At 33.7% G+C, this 20,429-nt stretch overlaps 1 protein-coding gene across 3 annotated transcripts in view; it reads right to left on the bottom strand.

Annotated features, from left to right (window-relative positions):
* Nucleotides 1-13,241: 13,241 nt before the first annotated feature.
* LOC145265575 (THUMP domain-containing protein 1-like) overlaps nucleotides 13,242-20,429 on the bottom strand; it is a 164,945-nt gene continuing 157,757 nt past the window's right edge. For all 3 annotated transcript variants that reach the window (XM_080121549.1, XM_080121547.1, XM_080121548.1), the window contains exon 4: nucleotides 13,242-14,250. In XM_080121549.1, the coding sequence (XP_079977675.1) occupies nucleotides 13,723-14,250 (528 nt within the window). In that variant the 3' untranslated portion in view covers nucleotides 13,242-13,722. The remainder of the gene's footprint in view (nucleotides 14,251-20,429) is intronic.

Raw genomic sequence — 20,429 nt, forward strand, 5'->3', positions numbered from 1 at the left:
GATCGCATAGATTTTCTCAAATCTCAGTACCCTGTATATCAAATTTCGAGTCTGTAAACTTAAAATTGACAGAGTTATTGCATAGGGAAATGTACACACACAGACATACAGACACTGTCACTTATATATATATATATATATATATATATATATATATATATATATATATATATATATATATAATTTAAAGGAGATTAGAACAATAGTCTAAAGAGCTGAGTGTATTTTAATGTAACAGTGAAATTACTAGTTTAATTAAAATACAGGAAATAGAAAGTGCTCGTTGTAATTTAGATATATAATAAGCTCGATAGTTAAATGTCCTAGAGCTAATTTTTAAATTTTAAATTATAAATCACATTACTTAATATATATATATATATATATATTGAAGTTTTCAAGATGTAAAACTAGATTGAAAAAAAAACTTTTTAATTCCAAGTTCTACTCAAACCAAGTCAAACTATTTCGATTCAGTCAAGTGACCCAAGTCAAACTGTAACATAATGTATGTGAGCACATGGGAAAATATCAGCAGCAGCAAAGGATGGCTGGCTTGCGAAGAGATTAGCGGCAGCAGCAGTAGCCGAAAAACGCACATATGCAAATTAGGAAGTGTGCGAGAATTGGCCCTGCAAGAAAAAGAGAAAAAGGACACAACGTGCTCAGGAGGGAAGCAAAGTACAGGTCAAAGAAAATGGACATGTAAAGTCTAGGACAAGAATGGTCCGGCTGTGGCCAGCATGCGGTTGGAGGAAGGAAAAACCAACCAAGCTAGATGGACATGTAGTAGCAAGAGACGTTTTCCTCCTTTGTGGTACGGGTTCGAGCCTGCCTTCCTACTAGCACTTTTTTTTTTTTTGCTCAACATACACATCCAAAGACCCGAGCAACGCCAGGCGCCCATGCTAGTCTAATATAAATACCAGCATTTATATATAGATAATTTAATCCCAACCGAATAAAAAAACTCAATAAATAATTTTATAAAATCAACAATAGGTTCTCTACAGTGCAATGTAGACTACAATGTATTGTGAACTAAGTCATTGCGGGAAGGCATGTGAAGTTTCCTCCCAGTGCACCACAATAGACGCCCTAATAGAGTAGGCAATCAATCGGTTTGATTGAAAAATGGGTGATTTCTCCAATTTCGATAACAATAAAAATATGGGATTGTAAAACACTGATTGTTCATCATTCAATCCCGGCCAATATCAGATCTCTCTGCTAGTATATATATATAAGTGACTTTCTCTGTTTGTGTGTGTGTGTGGACGCTTTCTAGAAAATGACTTTGTTAATTTTTGGTCTACAGACTAGAAACTTGATATATGGGGGATTCGGATCTGTGGAACATATTCGATTTGGTTGGTTTTTTTATACCCGGTAAAATCAGCTGCTAAGGAGTTAAAATTAAACCATTGAAACTCGGTAGGCTTAAGTCAACATTAAATCCTCCCCTATGCAAATATACATTTGTTTGTGAAGGTCAGTTAATTTATAAAGTTTTGATATCCATATGTCGTTAGCTGAGATAGTAACAAATAAAACCTGAGTGCTAAATGTTTTGATTTCGATTCTAGCTGATGGCACCTAAATCATATTTTTTTTAATTTTTGTAATCACTATTACATAATTGGTACAATATAATAACAAATAGAGAATTGTCTCTATAATAATAAATAAGAAATCTGCATGAATTAAGATATCATATTTAAGTGTTTTATGACTGGTAGTGTATGTGTGTGTATATATATATATATATATATATATATATATATATATATATATATATAAAATAATGAACTAAAAGAAGATGTAGTGTTTACCTAAAATATGCAATGGTAAACTTCAATCTATATATATATATATAAAAGCGAAAATGTGTGTATGTATGTTTGCTTTTTGCGTATGTCTGTAAAAGGCTTTTTTCCGAGAAGCGGTCGGTCGGCTCACAACTTCTTAAAACTTTTTATATCACATATAAATCATAATATCTACGAGTTAACAATATATTATATATATATATATATAAAATAATGAACTAAAAGAAGATGTAGTGTTTACCTAAAATATGCAATGGTAAACTTCAATCTATATATATATATATATATATAAAAGCGAAAATGTGTGTATGTATGTTTGCTTTTTGCGTATGTCTGTAAAAGGCTTTTTTCCGAGAAGCGGTCGGTCGGCTCACAACTTCTTAAAACTTTTTATATCACATATAAATCATAATATCTATGAGTTAACAACGGAGGTCGCCTGTCTATTTAATTTACTCGACTTTGAAAAGATAAATCTTCAACATTTTTTGCTCACCGCATGTGGATTAGGCTTTTTTGTATAATAAAAGCGACACTAATTCTGGCGGTATTTTTCCGGTCGCGATCGCCGGAAATGTTCGAAAGCAATCAGCTTTGATCACTGTGGAAATATTTTCCTTATATCAGACAATTGCTATTCAATTTGGACAATCCCCTTTTTATGGGGAGCTGGTTTCCCCCCCCCCCAACATTTTGGGAAAATAAAAATAAAAATGCGTTCCTGCAGTAAATGAAATACTACCCCGCAGTCAGAGTTGACCTCATTAAGTCATTAAAACGTGCACCTACCATTAATTAAATAAATTCAAACTTGTTTCCGTTATTATTTTGCAGTGGCTCAGTGGTTATAACGTTGCACTTTTTTTTTCACACTTTGATTTCCAACTTCCTCAAGGGTTCGGGTTCGATCCTCATACTTACCTACCAAAACTTTTTTTTTTATTTTAACCCCCCCCCCTCGGAGTTTTGATTTACCCAATTCCACACACACCTCCAACCACCCAGACAACGCCAGGTATCCCCCGCTAGTCTAATATAAATACCTGTATTTATATATAGATAATTTGATCCCAACCGAATGAAAAAGCTTAATTAACAATAAAGAGTTGAGCTTATTATATTTGATTGATTATTTGGATTGTAAATTTCTCTTATATACATATATATACTTTTTTTTTGTTTTATTTTACTTCAGTCGAAGTTCTCAGAAATCAAGGGGCCCATGACCTGGGGCTAACACTTGAACTTTTTATGAGATACATAGATATTCGAATATTCTTTATCTCTCAAACACTGAGTTAGTAAAGAAATTGAGAACATAATTTTCTTCTCCCCAATTAACCATTTTCATACGTTGTAGTATATCTTTCATTGTGGTCATTTGGTCTTACTGGATTCCAGAACAAGAATTTATCTAGTCTGTTGGAGTATCCAGCTTCGTGCTATTACTTGAGGTAACATCACTTGTAGAAGGTGCACCATTCCTCGTAAAAGCCAATGTAAGTTAGCCATAGTGAGGAGATCTTATTTGGGCAGCGAATACTATGTGATTTTGAATATTTGGTCAGGGTTTACTTCTATGGAAAAAGTATCCGCATGCCAGATTGTTCCGACAAACCCCTGTACAGAAAGACCTTAGACCCTCGAGGACAGTGTTTAGTAGGCATTCAAGTTCTCTCCCCATATATATATGTGTATGTGTGTGTGTGTGCACAAATGAATTGATATTTGTATTTTAGCTCTCGTGTTCTCAGTGTCGAGAACTCCCTCTCATATATATTAAGTATTTTTCTGTTAAAAATCGACAAAAGCTAGAACTTGTTGACTTAGAATGAATGCTTTCTGCTAAATTGTCAGTTGAATATGATTAAATATGTCCTCATTTTTGTATTAAATACTAACTCCTATAAATTTCTAATTGTATATCTATCGAATACAATAATACTTTGTTTGCTATCATAAAGCTTTATACATAATTTCAGCCAGCTTTGCCTGGTAATTTCCGAGAAAACTTACAGCGTAAATGTGGTATTATAGTGACTAATCCCTATTAGTTCTAACTGTGCACCAAACGGATACCATAATACTCAGTCAGTTGCATCTTATAATAGCAAAGGTCCATATAAATGTAAGCCAGATCAGCTTAGTAATTTCTGAGAAAAAATGTAACAGACAAACGGACAATGGGAAATAAAAGATAAATATATATATATATATATATATATATATATATATATATATTCTATTATGCACGTTTCTAGCGCATACTAATTTAAAGACTAAATAAACTTTGTTTTTATTTAAACAAAACAAAAATACAGCGTAATTTTTTTTTCAACTTTTGATGTGTGTATCCGTCACAGAATGAAGGCGTCACATTCTAAAAATCAGGTAAATTGATCAAGTAGTTTTGTTGTTTATTTGTTATTGTTTTTTTTTTGTTTTGTTTTTTAACTAAGAAAAACAAATTTTATGGCGAAGCGCGACGTTATGTTTTGATTTGCTACATATAATAAATAAGGGGGAGACAATTCAATTTGAAGTATCGAAATCAAAATCAACTCAAATTAGTAAAAAAAAATATATGATTTTCTATAAAAATAAAAATACTAGATTAAATTACGTACTTTTTGGAATATGATAACATCGTTCTGTGGCGAGTACGCATATTATAAAGACTTTTCTCCAATTTATTATTTTGTTTTTTAATAGGTTTAAATGCTAAATAAACACAATAGTTTTAAAAAAATTAAAAAAAAAAAAAAAGAAAAAAAAATATCGTCGCATTTTCCTACTCTTTTGTAATGTTAAATGTGTTGGCGTCCCAAATTCTCGTTAGTAAAATAGAGTTGCCTCCCTCACACAAAATGACAGAAATTGCAAAAGCGCCACCCTTATATTATAATAGCATTTCAGGGACACATTTCAATTGTCCAATTGAACAGTTCTAATTCTGTAACAGTTTTATTGTGTGACATGTTGGAACATAGTAAACCTGATTACCTCCCTTAGATCTAATCAGGGTTACGATTACTTCCCTTGCCCGAGGGTCTAGGGGAGATAATCAACTGTCATTCAGGATTTTAATATTATCTTTTTTTTAATTGGGGCTTGCCCGGCTTGATTATTGATCTTTGAAACCAACGCATTTCAGGTGAAAACATTATTACATACTTAAGTGTCATCTCGAAATTAGTATAAATTCCAAAAGTTATAAAGAATGATTCGGTAGAAACATAATTGCAAGTCAAAATAGAATTTATCAGGTTTTATTGTATGTTTTAATTTGAAGGAATTATGCAACCAATTCTCTATAACAAACAAGGGAGATAACCCTTGACATAAATTTAATTAAATTAAAGGGCCGCCAATTTTCAAAGAATGTAAACTGTGAATATTTTGTTACAAATACATCAGTACTTGACCTAAAGTGTAGTATCTGTTCTTCAGATACTACATTTCCATTTCTTGTTCTCTTTCGGTGGAGGATCAGTCCTTCACGACTGAGACAATTTTTTATTTTTGTACCTTTTCTCCACGTTAAAAAACGACCCTGGTGTCTAACTCTGTCCCGTGGGGAGGCATAGTAAATAGGTACATCCAGCCTATCGTCTATTGGATCATTTTTCATAACTTTTGGAATCTATATTAATTTCAACATGACATGTAAATACGTAATAATGTTTTCGTCTGAAATGCGTTGGTTTCAAAAACCAACACTCTACACAAGTATCAAAAATAAAATAAAATTTTAAAGCAATTATTTCTTAATCGAACTATGGTTAAAAAAAAACAATTTTTTATTTTTGAAAATTGTTTTTTGGGAACAATAATTCCTACTATTATATAAAATGAAACTTTGTGTTTTGTGTGTGTGTGAGAGAGAGAGAAAGAGACAGAGAGAGATATATAGAAAAAGTTCCCTATGAACTCCTAAACACCTGTGCTGATTTTTTGAAATTTTACACAAATATACTTTATGTGTCTGGCAGTGTTTTTAGATAGGTGATATGGATATAGATATGGGAATGTCTTCGATACGTACTGATAATCGATAAGATCAGATGAAAGAAGGAACAGGTGATTTTGACTAAAGTTAATGCACCTCGGCACGACATGTCTCGACTCACAAGTGCGTTTTAGAAGTTTTATTAACACACAAGTACCTATTTACTATGCCTCCCCACGGGACAGAGTTAGACACCAGGGTCATTTTTTAACGTGGAGAAAAGGTACAAAAATAAAAATTGTCTCAGTCGTGAAGGATTTCTCCTCCACCGAAAGAGAACAAGAAATAGAAGTGCAGCATCTGAAGAACAGATGGTATTTATTTGCTCCCCCACCGAGCAAATTAGGCACAAGGCCGATTTTTAATGTGAGGAGTGAAGGGAGGGGGAAGGGAAAAAGGGGACCAGCTCCCGAGAGGTGGGAAATGGGAGCTGGTTAATGGTCAGGCATGTGGGGTTGCCCCCACATCTGGTCTTTGCTAGTCATAGCTGGTCTTTGCTAGTCATAGCTTGCAGTATCTGCCGGAACAGATACTACACTTTGATCTTGGCCAAAAGGCCAAGAGGAAAGGCCGAGCATATAAAATCAACAGTAGGTTCTTTGATATGACAGAGGCGCATTCAAAATTAATTTTTCTGTTCAAAGCACAATTGCACTATGATACTTGATTTTTCCATTTTAAAATTAAATTCAAGCCATTAGCATGCACAAACAGTAAAGCCAGGCATGTAAAATCAACAGTAGGTTCTTTGATATGACAGGAGCGCATTCGAAATAAATGTTACTGTTTAGAGTACAATTGAAGCATGACACCTGATTTTGCATTTTAAACTTTGATTTTATAAAATCAACAGTAGGTTTTCTACAGTGTAATGTAGACTACGATGTATTGTGAATTACGTCACTGCATGGACCCAAAACTTCACTGCATGGACCCAAAACGTCACTGCATAGACCCAAAACTGAAGAGCCAGTGCTCAAAACAACGAGATATTATAATAAGGCTGACTGGGAAGCCATCAGGGAACTAATTAGAGATGCTCCATGGAAAAATATTTTCTCTCTCCCTGCTGAACAGTGTGCAAACGAGACCACTGACTGGTTCAAAACTGCAATCGAAGCGCATGTTCCCATGCGGAAACTTTACAGTAAGCCCCACTCTCCCCAATGGTTTACGTCGACTTGTGCAACTGCCATTACTCAAAAGCAGCATGCATACCGTAGGTTTAACCGACATAAGTCCAGTTCAAACAGACTGAAGTATATAGAAGCTAGAAATAACGTTAAGAAAGAAATAGCGACAGCTAAGAGAGAATTTACGGAAACCACTAAAAAGCGCATCGAAGCACAAAAATTAGGAACTCGAGACTTCTGGAAAATCTACAACAGTGTAGTAAATAATGGGCAATCAACAATTCCCCCACTAACCAACAATCACGAGGTTGTCTCCTCAGCAACCGACAAGGCTAACATGCTTGCCAGTCGGTTTGCCTCAAACTCCACACTGGACCCTTCCAACCACCCCCTACCTGACTTTCCTTTTCGGACAGACGCCACACTAGACGATCTGAAAACCACCCCTGCTCAGGTGCATGCTATCATAAAAAACCTTGACACCTCAAAAGCATGTGGACCCGATCTTATCCCAGCTGTGCTATTAAAAAAGTGCTCAGCCGAAGTAGCTCCAGTTCTCTCCAAACTCTACAACAAATGTCTTGATGAAGCTTGCTTTCCGGGCTGTTGGAAAACTGCTTCTGTTGTACCAGTATTCAAGAATTCTGGCGAAGGGACTGACCCATCAAATTATCGCCCCATTAGCCTCCTCCCACTTTTTGCAAAAATATTTGAGACCATAATTAACCATGCTCTAGTCCATCATCTTACAGATGCTAAACTACTGACTGACAAACAATATGGATTTAGACAAGCCCGTTCCACAGCAGACATCCTTACTGTGATCTCTGAACGTATATACCATTCACTGGACAAAGCGGGGGAAGGCAGAGCGGTAGCTCTAGATATATCTAAGGCTTTTGACAGGGTATGGCATGAGGGTCTCCTCAGTAAAATCAGATCATACGGTATCACTGGTAGAATACTTAACATAATTAAATCCTTCTTAGATAAGAGAAAAATCCAGGTAGTCCTCGACGGTCGCACATCTAAACAATATGATATAAATGCAGGAGTGCCCCAGGGTTCTATCCTTGGACCTCTATTGTTCCTGATATTCATAAATGACCTCCCCGACAACATTGCCTCTGAGATGGGTATATATGCTGATGACACTACACTCTATGGCAGACACGACAGGAAGACGAATGAACACATTTCTAAGGAAATGGCAGAAACACTAGAGGAAGACCTCCAATCTGTAGTGGAATGGGGACAAAAGTGGTTGGTCGCGTTCAATGCTGCCAAGACTAAACTAGTTTCATTCAATAATTACAAGAAACCCTCTCTACCACCCATAGCAATGGCCAACGACTCTTTATCTGAGAGTCCATCTTTCAAACTCCTTGGCCTAACATTCACAGGAAACATGAGTTGGAACAATTACATTGAAGGCATTGCCAGGGCCGCTGCAAGAAAGGTAGGCTCTCTCTACCGTGCTAGAAAACTACTAACACCCGAAAGTATCCTGTACCTCTATAAGGCCACCATTCGCCCATGTATGGAGTATTGCTGCCACATCTGGGCTGGTGCATCTGCTACTAGTCTCTCGCTCCTTGACAAGGTTCAAAAGAGAGTCGCAAACCTGATAGGCCCTGAACTGGCATCTAAGCTTCAGCCTCTGTCCCATCGACGAAATGTTGCATCCCTCTGCCTTTTCTACAAGTATTTTAGTGGTGAATGCTCTGACGAACTGCAATCACTTGTGCCCCCACGACGCGAGCACCCTCGACAAACCCGACAGGCTACTAGATCCCACCCCCACACTGTAGAGGTCCCTAGATGTAAAAGATCTTTTTACTCCAATAGTTTCTTCCCTAGAACCGCAAGACTCTGGAATTCCATTCCAGGTCCCTGCTTCCCCAACAGTACTGACGTGCAGAAGTTCAAGTGTAACGTGAACCGACACCTTGCTGCCCAAATCCCTACATAGTACCCCAGTAGTTGTTGCCCCTGATAGTAGCCCCCTACACCAAAGTGGCAATTTGCCTTGTTTGGGGTGAAAATGTAATAAAAAAAAAAAATAAAAAAAAATGTGAAGCTCCCTCCCAATGAAATTCAGGGGTCCCCAACTTTAGCAGGCAATCAATTGATTTAATTAAAGAATGGGTGATTTCACCTATTTCAATCACAATAAAATATGGGAGAGTAATACTGAGACAGGCTCGAAGGTGCAGTAAACTGCAAGCTAAATGCACCCACTGACAGAGGTAACATGCGACCGAGAAAAGAGGGGGTGGTGGGACGGACGACAGGCGTAGAAAAAAAAACCCAGTTGTAAACAAAAAAAAAATGAAAAGGAAAAAAAGGTAGATAGGGCCAGAATGGTATTTGTGAAGGATACTTCTTTTGGCCAAGAAAGCGGTAAACGCTAATTGACCAGGACAGCCTGGCGCCGATCGCCAAATACGTGAGTGGCGGAAGGATACCAATGAAATTCCAATTTACAAAGCGACCATTGTTGGCTGCTCCCTGGTGGGTAGGTGGCCTCTATTGAAAAGACACGTGGCCTTTGTGAAATTGGATTTGGTTCATTTTTATGATCCCTCAAAGTTAATTGAACGAGACCATTCTGGTTTTAATGGCCCGTCAAATTCCATTAGGCACACGCCGGCTGAGATTGGGGGTCCGCCTATTCTACTCGATTGCCAACAGAAGAAAAAACAGCCCCTTTTTTGGGCATAGGCCGCCTGGTGAAGATTTGAGTGACAGCGGTTCCAGCATCCTGATTGGCTAAAGGGCCGAATGAGAGAAAAAAAAGAAGATATAGCTCCCGCCCCCACAATATAAGCAGCGAGTTTTAAGCGCAAGACACACAGAGACAGACAGACACAGAGAGAGAGATCTGCTCCCCTGGGCTCGAACGAGCGAAAAAGCCGACTGCCTCATCGATTGACCCTGTCACGTAGCTATTTAGTTTTTATCGAAAAAGAAAGAACTTTGCAGTTAACAAACGGCCAGTCCCTAACTTAATAGCAAATTACGAAACGACAATTGTAACCTTTTATGAATAACAAGGAATTTTGCATAAGAAAAAAAAAACAATTATCGACTTGTCTTTTTTAATTTGTTTTGCATGATTGCAGAAACGCTCGACGAGTCTCTTTCAGGTACTGGCCGCTGACATTCTCATCAAGGAGACACGGAGACCAACGATCGGGGAGCGTTCCACCACTAGACGACACGCCGGTGACGTAAGTGCCACAATACATCAGTTGATCCTCATTAAATTCCGGTCAATATCGGGTCTCCCTGCTAGTAAAAAGTATTTCTATGCACAACTTAATTAATAAAACAAACATACATGTACCAATCACAGAACAAAAAATGGCATATTCCAAAAATCATGTAAAATGATCAAGTAGTTTTTCTTTTTTACTAAGAAAATCAAATATTATGTGGAAGTCAAACATTGTTTCTTTATCCGCCATGTTTAGTAAATGAAAGGAGACAACTCAATTCGAACTACTGAAATCAAAATCAGCTTGTAATGGTTATAATGTACTATTAAAATCGCTAAAAATAGTGGAAGTGATTTTCTATGTATAAAAAAGTACTTGATCAATTTATGTGATTTTTGGAATATGAAATTTTCATTCCATGACAGGTACATACATCATAAAAAATTTTCAGTAGGTTTTAAAGTAGGTTGAACTTTGGACTTGCAGCACACTTCATTATGGTCTATGCAACAACAATCAGCCAATTGACATGACAAATAACAACCTACGTGAGAACCCATCTTTCAAATTCCTTGGCCTAACATTCACAGGCAACATGAAATGGAACAAATACATTGAGAACATTGCCAAGGCTGCTGCAAAGAAAGGTGGACTCACTCTACAATGCTAGAAAATTTCTCACACAAAAGAGTATCCTATATCTCTACAAAAGTAACTTATCTTGCCTTTGATAACATTTATTTGTTATATATTTGTTTTTCGACAACTTTTTCGAATCTATGTGTATAGTAAAACAAACCCCAATTTTTTAAAATTTTATTTATTAATTTTTTTTTTTTTTTTTTTTTTTTACACAGTGATCACCACTTATCAAGGCCCGGAAGCCACTCAGGGATAAGGGTTATTGCAAGTACATTACGTTAGTGTGGAGATTTGATGAAGTGTTTACTTAAGGGGGCGGTTCATTAGGAATTTGTTAACATTGGACTTGAAGACATCCAAGTTGTAGTCCGGAGGGAAGCAGGCAGACGGAACAGAGTTCCACAGGCGTGCAGTTTTATTACCGTTTTATCTGCTTCGTTACACATGTTTCAGTTGCCGAATCATATCAACGACCCAGCAACTTCGCAAGACTTTAACAGAAGTGGCTATTATTACTGGATTGTTGATACGATTCGGTAACCGAAACATGTGTAATAAAGCAGATAAAACGGTAATAAAATAAAAAATATATATATATTTGCTCTGCAATAGTATTGAGCACTTTCTCCAGGTTTTTACTAATTACCATTTTTACCATATATATATATATATATATATATATATATATATGTATATGATTAAATTCTATAAACCATCTGGCCATGCTTGCTAGAATCTTATATTTGACTATAGGGCGAATCCATGTTTTAAAAAACAGATGATAGGTGAATTTATAATATATATATATATATATATATATATATATATATATATATATAAAGTTATAAAATATATATGGCAATTAAGCTACACAGAATATTCCGCGTTTAATCCACGCTATGAATCCTAGCGTGGATGAAACGCAGAATATTTTGTGTAGCTTAATTGCCACATATATATTTGATAACTTACTACCTAGCTCTACCTACATATTGAGCACTGTTGAAGTAAATACTTAAAGTTTACACATAAATTTACATTTTCATATATTAATTTATGTGACTAATTTAGGTAATTATATATATATATTAGGTAATCATATATATATATATATATATATATATATACATATATACACACATACACACACAGAGTAGAAGCCTGTGATATGGTGGCCCTAAGATGCAGTCAATTAAAAAATACAAAGAATGAAATTCTTAAAGCCGCAGTGACATTTTTTTTTTATAACAAAGCTTCTAATAGTTGTAGAAGAATTGGAATTTTTTTACGATTTATTTTATATGTTCTACAACTATTGTCGCATTTTCATTTTTTGTAATGTTAAAAACTAGATGTTAGTGTTTATTAATATTATTAGCGTTGTTACAACAAAAAAAAAAAAAAAAAGTCACCGCAGCTTTAAAAGTTTCATCCCTGTCTTATTAAAGAGTTTCATTTTTTGTATTTTTAAGGTTTAAGACTAATTTTTTTAAGGTTTAAGACGAATTTTTTTAAGGTTTAGGACTAATTTTTTTGAAGGTTTAAGACTAATTTTATTTAAAAACTTTACCATAAAATTTACTTTTTAATTAAAAAAAAAGTTGCCACAGCTTTTTTTTTTTTTTTTTAAATTTTTCATCTAATGAAAATATCGTTAGTTTTTCTCTTATTAGCCGCGTAAAGACTACATTAATTATTATTACTGTTAACAACTTTGTTACATTAAAAAAAAAATTTTCACAGCTTTCTTTTTTTAATGGTTGGATTTAATAAAAAATATCCTTGCATCGAGCGTCCTAAATTATGAGACGAAAAAAACGAATCTCTTAGTAAACGAGAGTTGTCTCCCTTCGCACAACGGCAAATTATGAAGGAGTGCCGATTCATGTGTGTGATTCCTTTTCAACATCGGCATTACTACCGTACTTGGCCTTCGGGACAAGATCAAAGTGTAGTATCTGTTCTTCAGATGCTGCAAGCTATGACTAGCTATGACTAGCAAAGACCAGATGTGTGGGCAACCCCACATGCCTGACCATTAACCAGCTCCCATTTCCCACCTCTCGGGAGCTGGTCCCCTTTTTCCCTTCCCCCTCCCTTCACTCCTCACATTAAAAATCGGCCTTGTGCCTAATTTGCTCGGTGGGGGAGCAAATAAATACCATCTGTTCTTCAGATGCTGCACTTCAATTTCTTGTTCTCTGTCAGTGGAGGAGAAATCCTTCACGACTGAGACAATTTTTATTTTTGTTCCTTTTCTCCACGTTATAAAAACGACCCTGGTGTCTAACTCTGTCCCGTGGGGAGGTATTGTAAATAGGTTCCTTTTCAACATGGGCATCTACAAAATTTAGACTCAAGCTAAAATATTACACAAAACTGTCTTTACAAAAGAAATGAGAAACGCTTCAGGAAAAGTTTGGCCCTTGTCCAGAATTTCCCCTTTATTAAAAATAAAAAACAAGAAAAGAAAAATCTCTATGATGTACATACGCACGATGAAACAAAAATATCATATTCCAAAAGTTACGTAAATTGATGAAGTAGTTTTATTTTTATAAAGTAAAATCTTTTTAAGTGGTTAATGGGAACTCTTAGGCATTGCAATATAAATCTTGCAAGTTTCTATTATTGTCGAGTTAACTCCCTTTGTTTTATTTTCAGATTGTTTCCAAAGTTTCAGACAGGACAAGTTGCTCTTAATTTACTCAATTTGATTTTCTTATTTAAAAATAGAACTACTCAATCAATTTACATGATTTTTGGAATATGATATTTTCGTTTTCTCACAGCTACATCCCTCATACAGATTTTTCTTTATTTTTATTTTTAATATAGGGCAAATTCTGGACAAAAACAAAAGTTATTTTATTTAAAAAAAAAAAAAATCAAACATAAGATGCAGTGTCCGCTGCATCTGTGGAAGCAGTATCCGCTGCACACTTAGAGTCCACCATATTCATAGAAGTGTATGTCGCACTTGCTGAAGCAGTGTCCGCTGCACCTTTGGAAGCAGTGTCCGCTGCACCTTTGGAAGCAGTGTCCACTGCACTTGCTGAAGTAGTAGTTGCTGTATCTTTAGAAGCAATGTCTGCTGCACTTTTAGAAGCAGTGTCTGTTGCACCTGTTGAAACAGTGTTTGTGGAATCTATGCAACCTGTGTCTTCTGTATTTATAGACGCAGTGTCCACTGCATTTTTAGTGGTAGTTTCCGCTGCACTTTTTGAAGTAGAGTCTGATAGAGCCGTCGAATTACTATCTGCTGGAGGCCCCTTCCCATTAGCCGTTTGCTGAGCTCTAGCAGTTTCTTGTAGATTGTATTTGCGGAATTTGTTGAAATCTTTTACGACACTGAGACAACACAATCCTCGAAGCAATTCGACCAACACAATCAGGTCTGGGTTACTGTAGTTAACCTATGATAAAAAATAATGAATGAAAAAGAGAAAAAAAGAAATCAGTAAAAAGTTGATATTTTAGTAAAAAGTTGATATTTTGTGATGCAAATGTTATTTTCTCTTTGTTAACATTTAGTAATGCAAATGTTTTATCTTTTAAAATATTGTTTTACCATTGTTAAAATTTAGTAATGCAAATGTTGTTTTATCTTTGTTAAAATTTAGTAACACTAATGTTATTTTCTCTTTGTTAAAATTAAGTAATGTTAATGTTGTTTTATCTTTGTTAAAATTTAGTAATGTTAATGTTTTATCTCTTAAAATATTGTTTTATCTTTGTTAAAATTTAGTAACGGAAATGTTTTATCTTTTTTAAATTATGAAAATCTAATCTTTGCGACGTTCGCCCATATATATATATGAGAAAGAAAATTAAAATTGTAAGTTGAAATTTACAATCAAAATTTATTGTTCGACTGAATACTCCAAAAAACAATTTACAAAGTCCTCATTCTGCGGAGTTTCAAAGAATGCTATTGTTACTATTCTTTTCACCAGAGGACAGAAAGAAATCAACAAATTATATTTGTAGCAATACTAGAATTTGCTGGTTATGGCATTAACTGAAACCGCAATTTATTGTAGGCATAATTTGCCAAGAAAAACAAGTGAAAAAATGTGGGATATGTAAAAAAATAAAAATAAAAACAAACCGCGCATAATATTTTAGCTTGCATGAAGATTCTCTCAAGGTAATCCGAAAGGCAAAAATAATTCTTTAGAGAGAATGGAGTCCAAAATTAAATCCAGTGTGATGTTAATAGTTCGGTTGGAAAGTTTTCAAAGCAGCTGAACTAATGGAAATTGTTTGTTTTTTTCGGATAGTGCAGTAGTCCAAAAAAAGTTCAATCTTCAGGGGTCACTAAGATATCTTTTTAAGGTTTTCCTATTGAACTGAGCCATAAGAAAACCCTAAAAAAATATCTTAGTGACTGCTGAAGATTGAAATTTCTTCATGATCTACGGAGCTGCCCTGAAACCGACGGTTCGAATTCTTACGATACAGAGCTTCTTTTCCTTAGTAGAGAAAAAGAAACATGTATTCAACACCCGAAGAAGGTAGCAGGGTACAGCGACCAAAATATTGTGCTAATAACACAAATATTCACATCTCTTATCAGAAATTCAGAATTGCATTAATAATAATAATAATAATATATGTATATATATATATTATTATTATTATTGCAATTCAATAATAATACATATGCAATCTGCATAAATTAAAATATTGTGTTTAAGCGTATTGTACGACCGGGCAATGACAAGTTGCCAACTAGTATATACAAATATATATATATATATATATATATATATATATTATAGAATCAATCATTTATTGAATATTATATATTACGAGGAATTATTTACCCAGTGGACTAATTCGCAAATAAATAAAATAAATAATAATGATAATGTCGTTCATCAAATTCCGTCTGTGTTTGTTTACCATATCATGTCAGCTGATATTTGGGCTTGACGATCTTAAAAATAGTCTTTCTTTTATAGATAAAAAAGAAGAACTTTTACAGGAGAAATATTTTATGTTACACTAGCCAAGGGTACACCAGTGTAACGAAAAATATTCCCCTATAAAAATTCTTTTTATCTATAAGAGAAGAAAGATTATTTTTATTGGATTTTTTTTCGATTTTAGATGCTTATCTAATGAATTTCCATAAAAAAATATCTAAGAACACTGCCAGATGTATAAATTACTTTTGTGTGAAATTTGCTAAAGCTAAGTTCACGCACACAAAGTGATTTCAAGATTTTACTGTTTAGTTTTATTGTTTATAAACTTGGATTTCTTGACGTTTTTCTTACGATAACTACAGTTAAATAGCGGCTTCACCTTATATATATATATATATATTAGATTCTTGTTGATTTTTTTAACGATAAATATGGTTAAATAATGGCTCCACCTTGAATATATATATATAGATTCTTGTTGATTTTTTTAACGATAAATACGGTTAAATAATGGCTTCACCTTGAATATATATATATAGATTCTTGTTGATTTTTTTAACGATAAATATGGTTAAATAGCGGCTTCACCTTGAATATATATATATATAAAGATTCTTGTTGATTTTTTTAACGATAAATACGGTTAAATAATGGCTTCACCTTGAATATATATATATATATATAGATTCTTGTTGATTTTTTTAACGATAAATACGGTTAAATAATGACTTCACCTTGAATATATATATATAGATTCTTGTTGATTTTTTTAACGATAAATATGGTTAAATAGCGGCTTCACCTTGAATATATATATATATATATAGATTCTTGTTGATTTTTTTAACGATAAATACGGTTAAATAATGGCTTCACCTTGAATATATATATATATATATATATATAGATTCTTGTTGATTTTTTTAACGATAAATACGGTTAAATAATGGCTTCACCTTGAATATATATATATAGATATATATATAGATTCTTGTTGATTTTTTTAACGATAAATATGGTTAAATAATGGCTTCACCTTGAATATATATATATATATATATATATAGATTCTTGTTGATTTTTTTAACGATAAATACGGTTAAATAATGGCTTCACCTTGAATATATATATGTATATATATATAGATTCTTGTTGATTTTTTTAACGATAAATACGGTTAAATAGTGACTTCACCTTGAATATATATATATATATATATATATATATATATATATATATATATATATATAGATTCTTGTTGATTTTTTTAACGATAAATATGGTTAAATAGCGGCTTCACCTTGAATATATATATATATATAAAGATTCTTGTTGATTTTTTTAACGATAAATACGGTTAAATAATGGCTTCACCTTGAATATATATATATATATATATATATAGATTCTTGTTGATTTTTTTAACGATAAATACGGTTAAATAGTGCCTTCACCTTGATGCTCATTTTACTTAGAAAATCGCGCATATTTCATTTGGACGTATTTATATTTATTTTTTAATAAATCAACAAGAAATCTAAGTTTATAAGCGATAACAATAAACAGCAAAAAAATTTAGGAGTTCATGATGTAATGGTTAACGCGCCAGATTGTGATACACATGCTCCAGAGTTTAATTTGTAGACACAGTGAAGCTACGCTGATGAGAGGTAAATACCTTGAAACATGCATGCGTATGTACGTAGATTACAAAAAATTATTTAAAAATAAAAAAAATTTTTTTTAAATATTATATACGTCCAAATAAAACATGGGCGATGGTCTAAGTAAAACAAGCTTAAAGGTGAAGCTGCTATTTACCCTTATTTATTGTTAAAAAAAATCAACGAGAAATCCATATAGACATATATATATATATATATATATATATTTTAATACAGCATAATCGCGTTGACACACCAGTTCTCGTCAGATCACCAAAGTTAAGCAATGTTGAGCCTGGTTAATACCAGATGGGTGACCATTTGGGAATTCTAGGCGTTGTATGTACTCTCCGCTTATCTCGGCATTTGTTTCCAGTCGTTCTGTACATACACTTCACTTGCCATTGGTATTTAACAATGTCGACTCACGAGAGGTGTGGTTAGAGATTGCACACCTCTTGCCACAAAAATTTTATATGCAGGCGCCCCTACATGGGTATCCATAGACTGAAGGAGCCTGTTTATATTATATATATATATATTTAGTCAGTAGAGTTTAGTTTCCCAGAAGTACATCCAATGAAACAACATGTGTCTACCAAAAAGTGCTCAATGAGTGAACAGAGCAGGTATATTAAATTTATTTATACAAACATTGATGGCTACATATGTGCATACATGTTTCTGTAATCATCCGCGTTGGGGGATTACGTCTTCAGGCCAAGAATTATCATCGAGAATTCTTGGCCTGAAGACGTAATCCCCCAACGCGGGTGATTACAGAAACATGTATGCACATATGTAGCCATCAATGTTTGTATAAATAAATTTCATATATATATATATATATATATATACACACACACAACCTTTAGCATAAGTTCTATGCATTTTAATCTGACAGTTCCCTAGAAGGATGAAACATGGATAACTCTGCGTAGCTCAATTTGTTTCATACATTTTAATAGTAATATAAGAACGTTAAATAAACAAGAAACACTTTTTCCCGGCATTGTCTGGGTGTTTGGAGGTGTGTGTTGAGCATAAGAAGTAGTAGTAGGTAGGCAGGCTCAAACCCGCACCGCGAAGGAAGAAAAGAAAGTGAAAAAAAAAAACCTGACGCATTAGCTGCTGCGCCCATCAATAAACCAGAAGTGATGTAGGTTTAAATTAATTTACATGCAGGCGCCCCTACGTGGGTATCCATAGACTGAAGGAGCCCGTTTATATTATATATATATATACACACACACACAACCTGTAACATGAGTTCTATGCATTTTAGTCTGACAGTTCCCTGCGCCCATCAATAAACCAGAAGTGATGTAGGTTTAAATTAAGCAGCGAAAAAAGTGCCCAGTTGAGATGAAGGAATTAATATTTTGAGCCAATTTTTTGATATTTGTCGTCCAAAGGGTTGAGCTTCAAGATGATACCAATCTCGTGAAAATCCGTCGCCTGTCGAAACTTTTTGTGAGACATAAAAACATACATACATTTAAACAGACAGGTGAGATTTATATTACAGATAAAAGTAACTCATTTCACAGACATGTCATCACGTTGCATTTCTGCAATAGTTCTTGTCAATTTTTAAAAATCTTTATTCATCGACTTTTATCCTAACTTGATTCCATCTGCCAGCGAACTTATGAATGCACCTCTTTTAAAATTATCGAGGTTTTGTTTTTAAAATAGGAATCTAATAAAAAATATTGATGCAGAATGTACAGTCGTTATAAGCAGATAAATAAATAAATAAATAAATAAATGATAAATAATTCAATAATTTTTTTTTATTATTATTATTTTTTATTTATATTTGCTAGCATTTCAGCTATATGCATAATTATTTTCAATTTTTAACTAACACAACGCTTCAAAAGCAGGAAAAGAAAAAAAAAAATTTCTTTCCTAATTTTTCGAGATATTTACAAGTTTTGCTTACATAGACTGAGCAGTGTGCATAATAGCAGGGGAGGTAATTTCTGAAAAGTTTTTTTAAATTTAGAGTTATTTCCCTTGTGTTTACGTCACAAACAAACATGGCAAAGTTATTTTTTTCGTTGAATTATGGGAATAATTTCTGATATAATATTCCAGTAATATTTAACTAATTGCGGCATGACAATCAGGTAGATAACATTAAATCGATATAAATAAGTAGTTATTGTTTTGTTTTTTATGAAAACTTAATTTTTCAAGTGTCGGATTTTGCTATTATAACAAAAAAGAATAAATGGGTAAAAAATATTTTAACATTTCAAAAGAATTTATTTTGCTTTAACTGTATATTATACTAGCATTTCAGCCCGGCGTTGCCCGGGTGTTTGGAGGTGTATGTTGAGCAAAAAAAAAAGAAAAGCGGTCATTTTTTTTTTTAACTTTTACCCCTATTATGACCCCTTAACATTTATTGTTTTGGGCTCAAATCAAGTTATTAAGTTAGATCCATGTCCAAGGAACCTATATCTAAAATTTCAAGTGTTTAGACCCAAAATTGTTGGAGGAGTTTGGTAGCATTCTCAAAGGTCAAATCGTTGGACTTTGACCCTTTAACAGCCAAATTTCTGGCCGAAAACCCACATCTCAGTACCCTGTATATCAAATTTTGAGTCTGTAGACTTGAAATTGACAGAGTTATTGCATAGGGAAATGTGGAATAAGTACTATCCACAGTTGAAAAAAAAAAAAAAAAAAAAACAAATTCAGGTAGATAAAAATAAATATGAATAAAAAAATAATATAAAAAAAAATTATTGAATCATTCATTTATTTATTTATTTATCTGCTTATAATGCATTGTAAGCCTTCAAAAAATACCTACTACCAGACTTTGTTGGATTATTGTCATTCTGTCGGATTTTTTTTTTTTTTTTACATGGTGGTCACCACTTATCAAGGCCCGGAAGCCACTCAGGGATAAGGGTTATTGCAAGTACAGTACGTTAGTGTGGAGATTTAATGAAATGTTTACTTAAGAGGGCGATTCATTAG

This window comes from Euprymna scolopes, chromosome 40 (assembly GCF_053919585.1).
Source record: "Euprymna scolopes isolate OS-2025 chromosome 40, ASM5391958v1, whole genome shotgun sequence".
NCBI lineage: Eukaryota > Metazoa > Mollusca > Cephalopoda > Sepiida > Sepiolidae > Euprymna > Euprymna scolopes.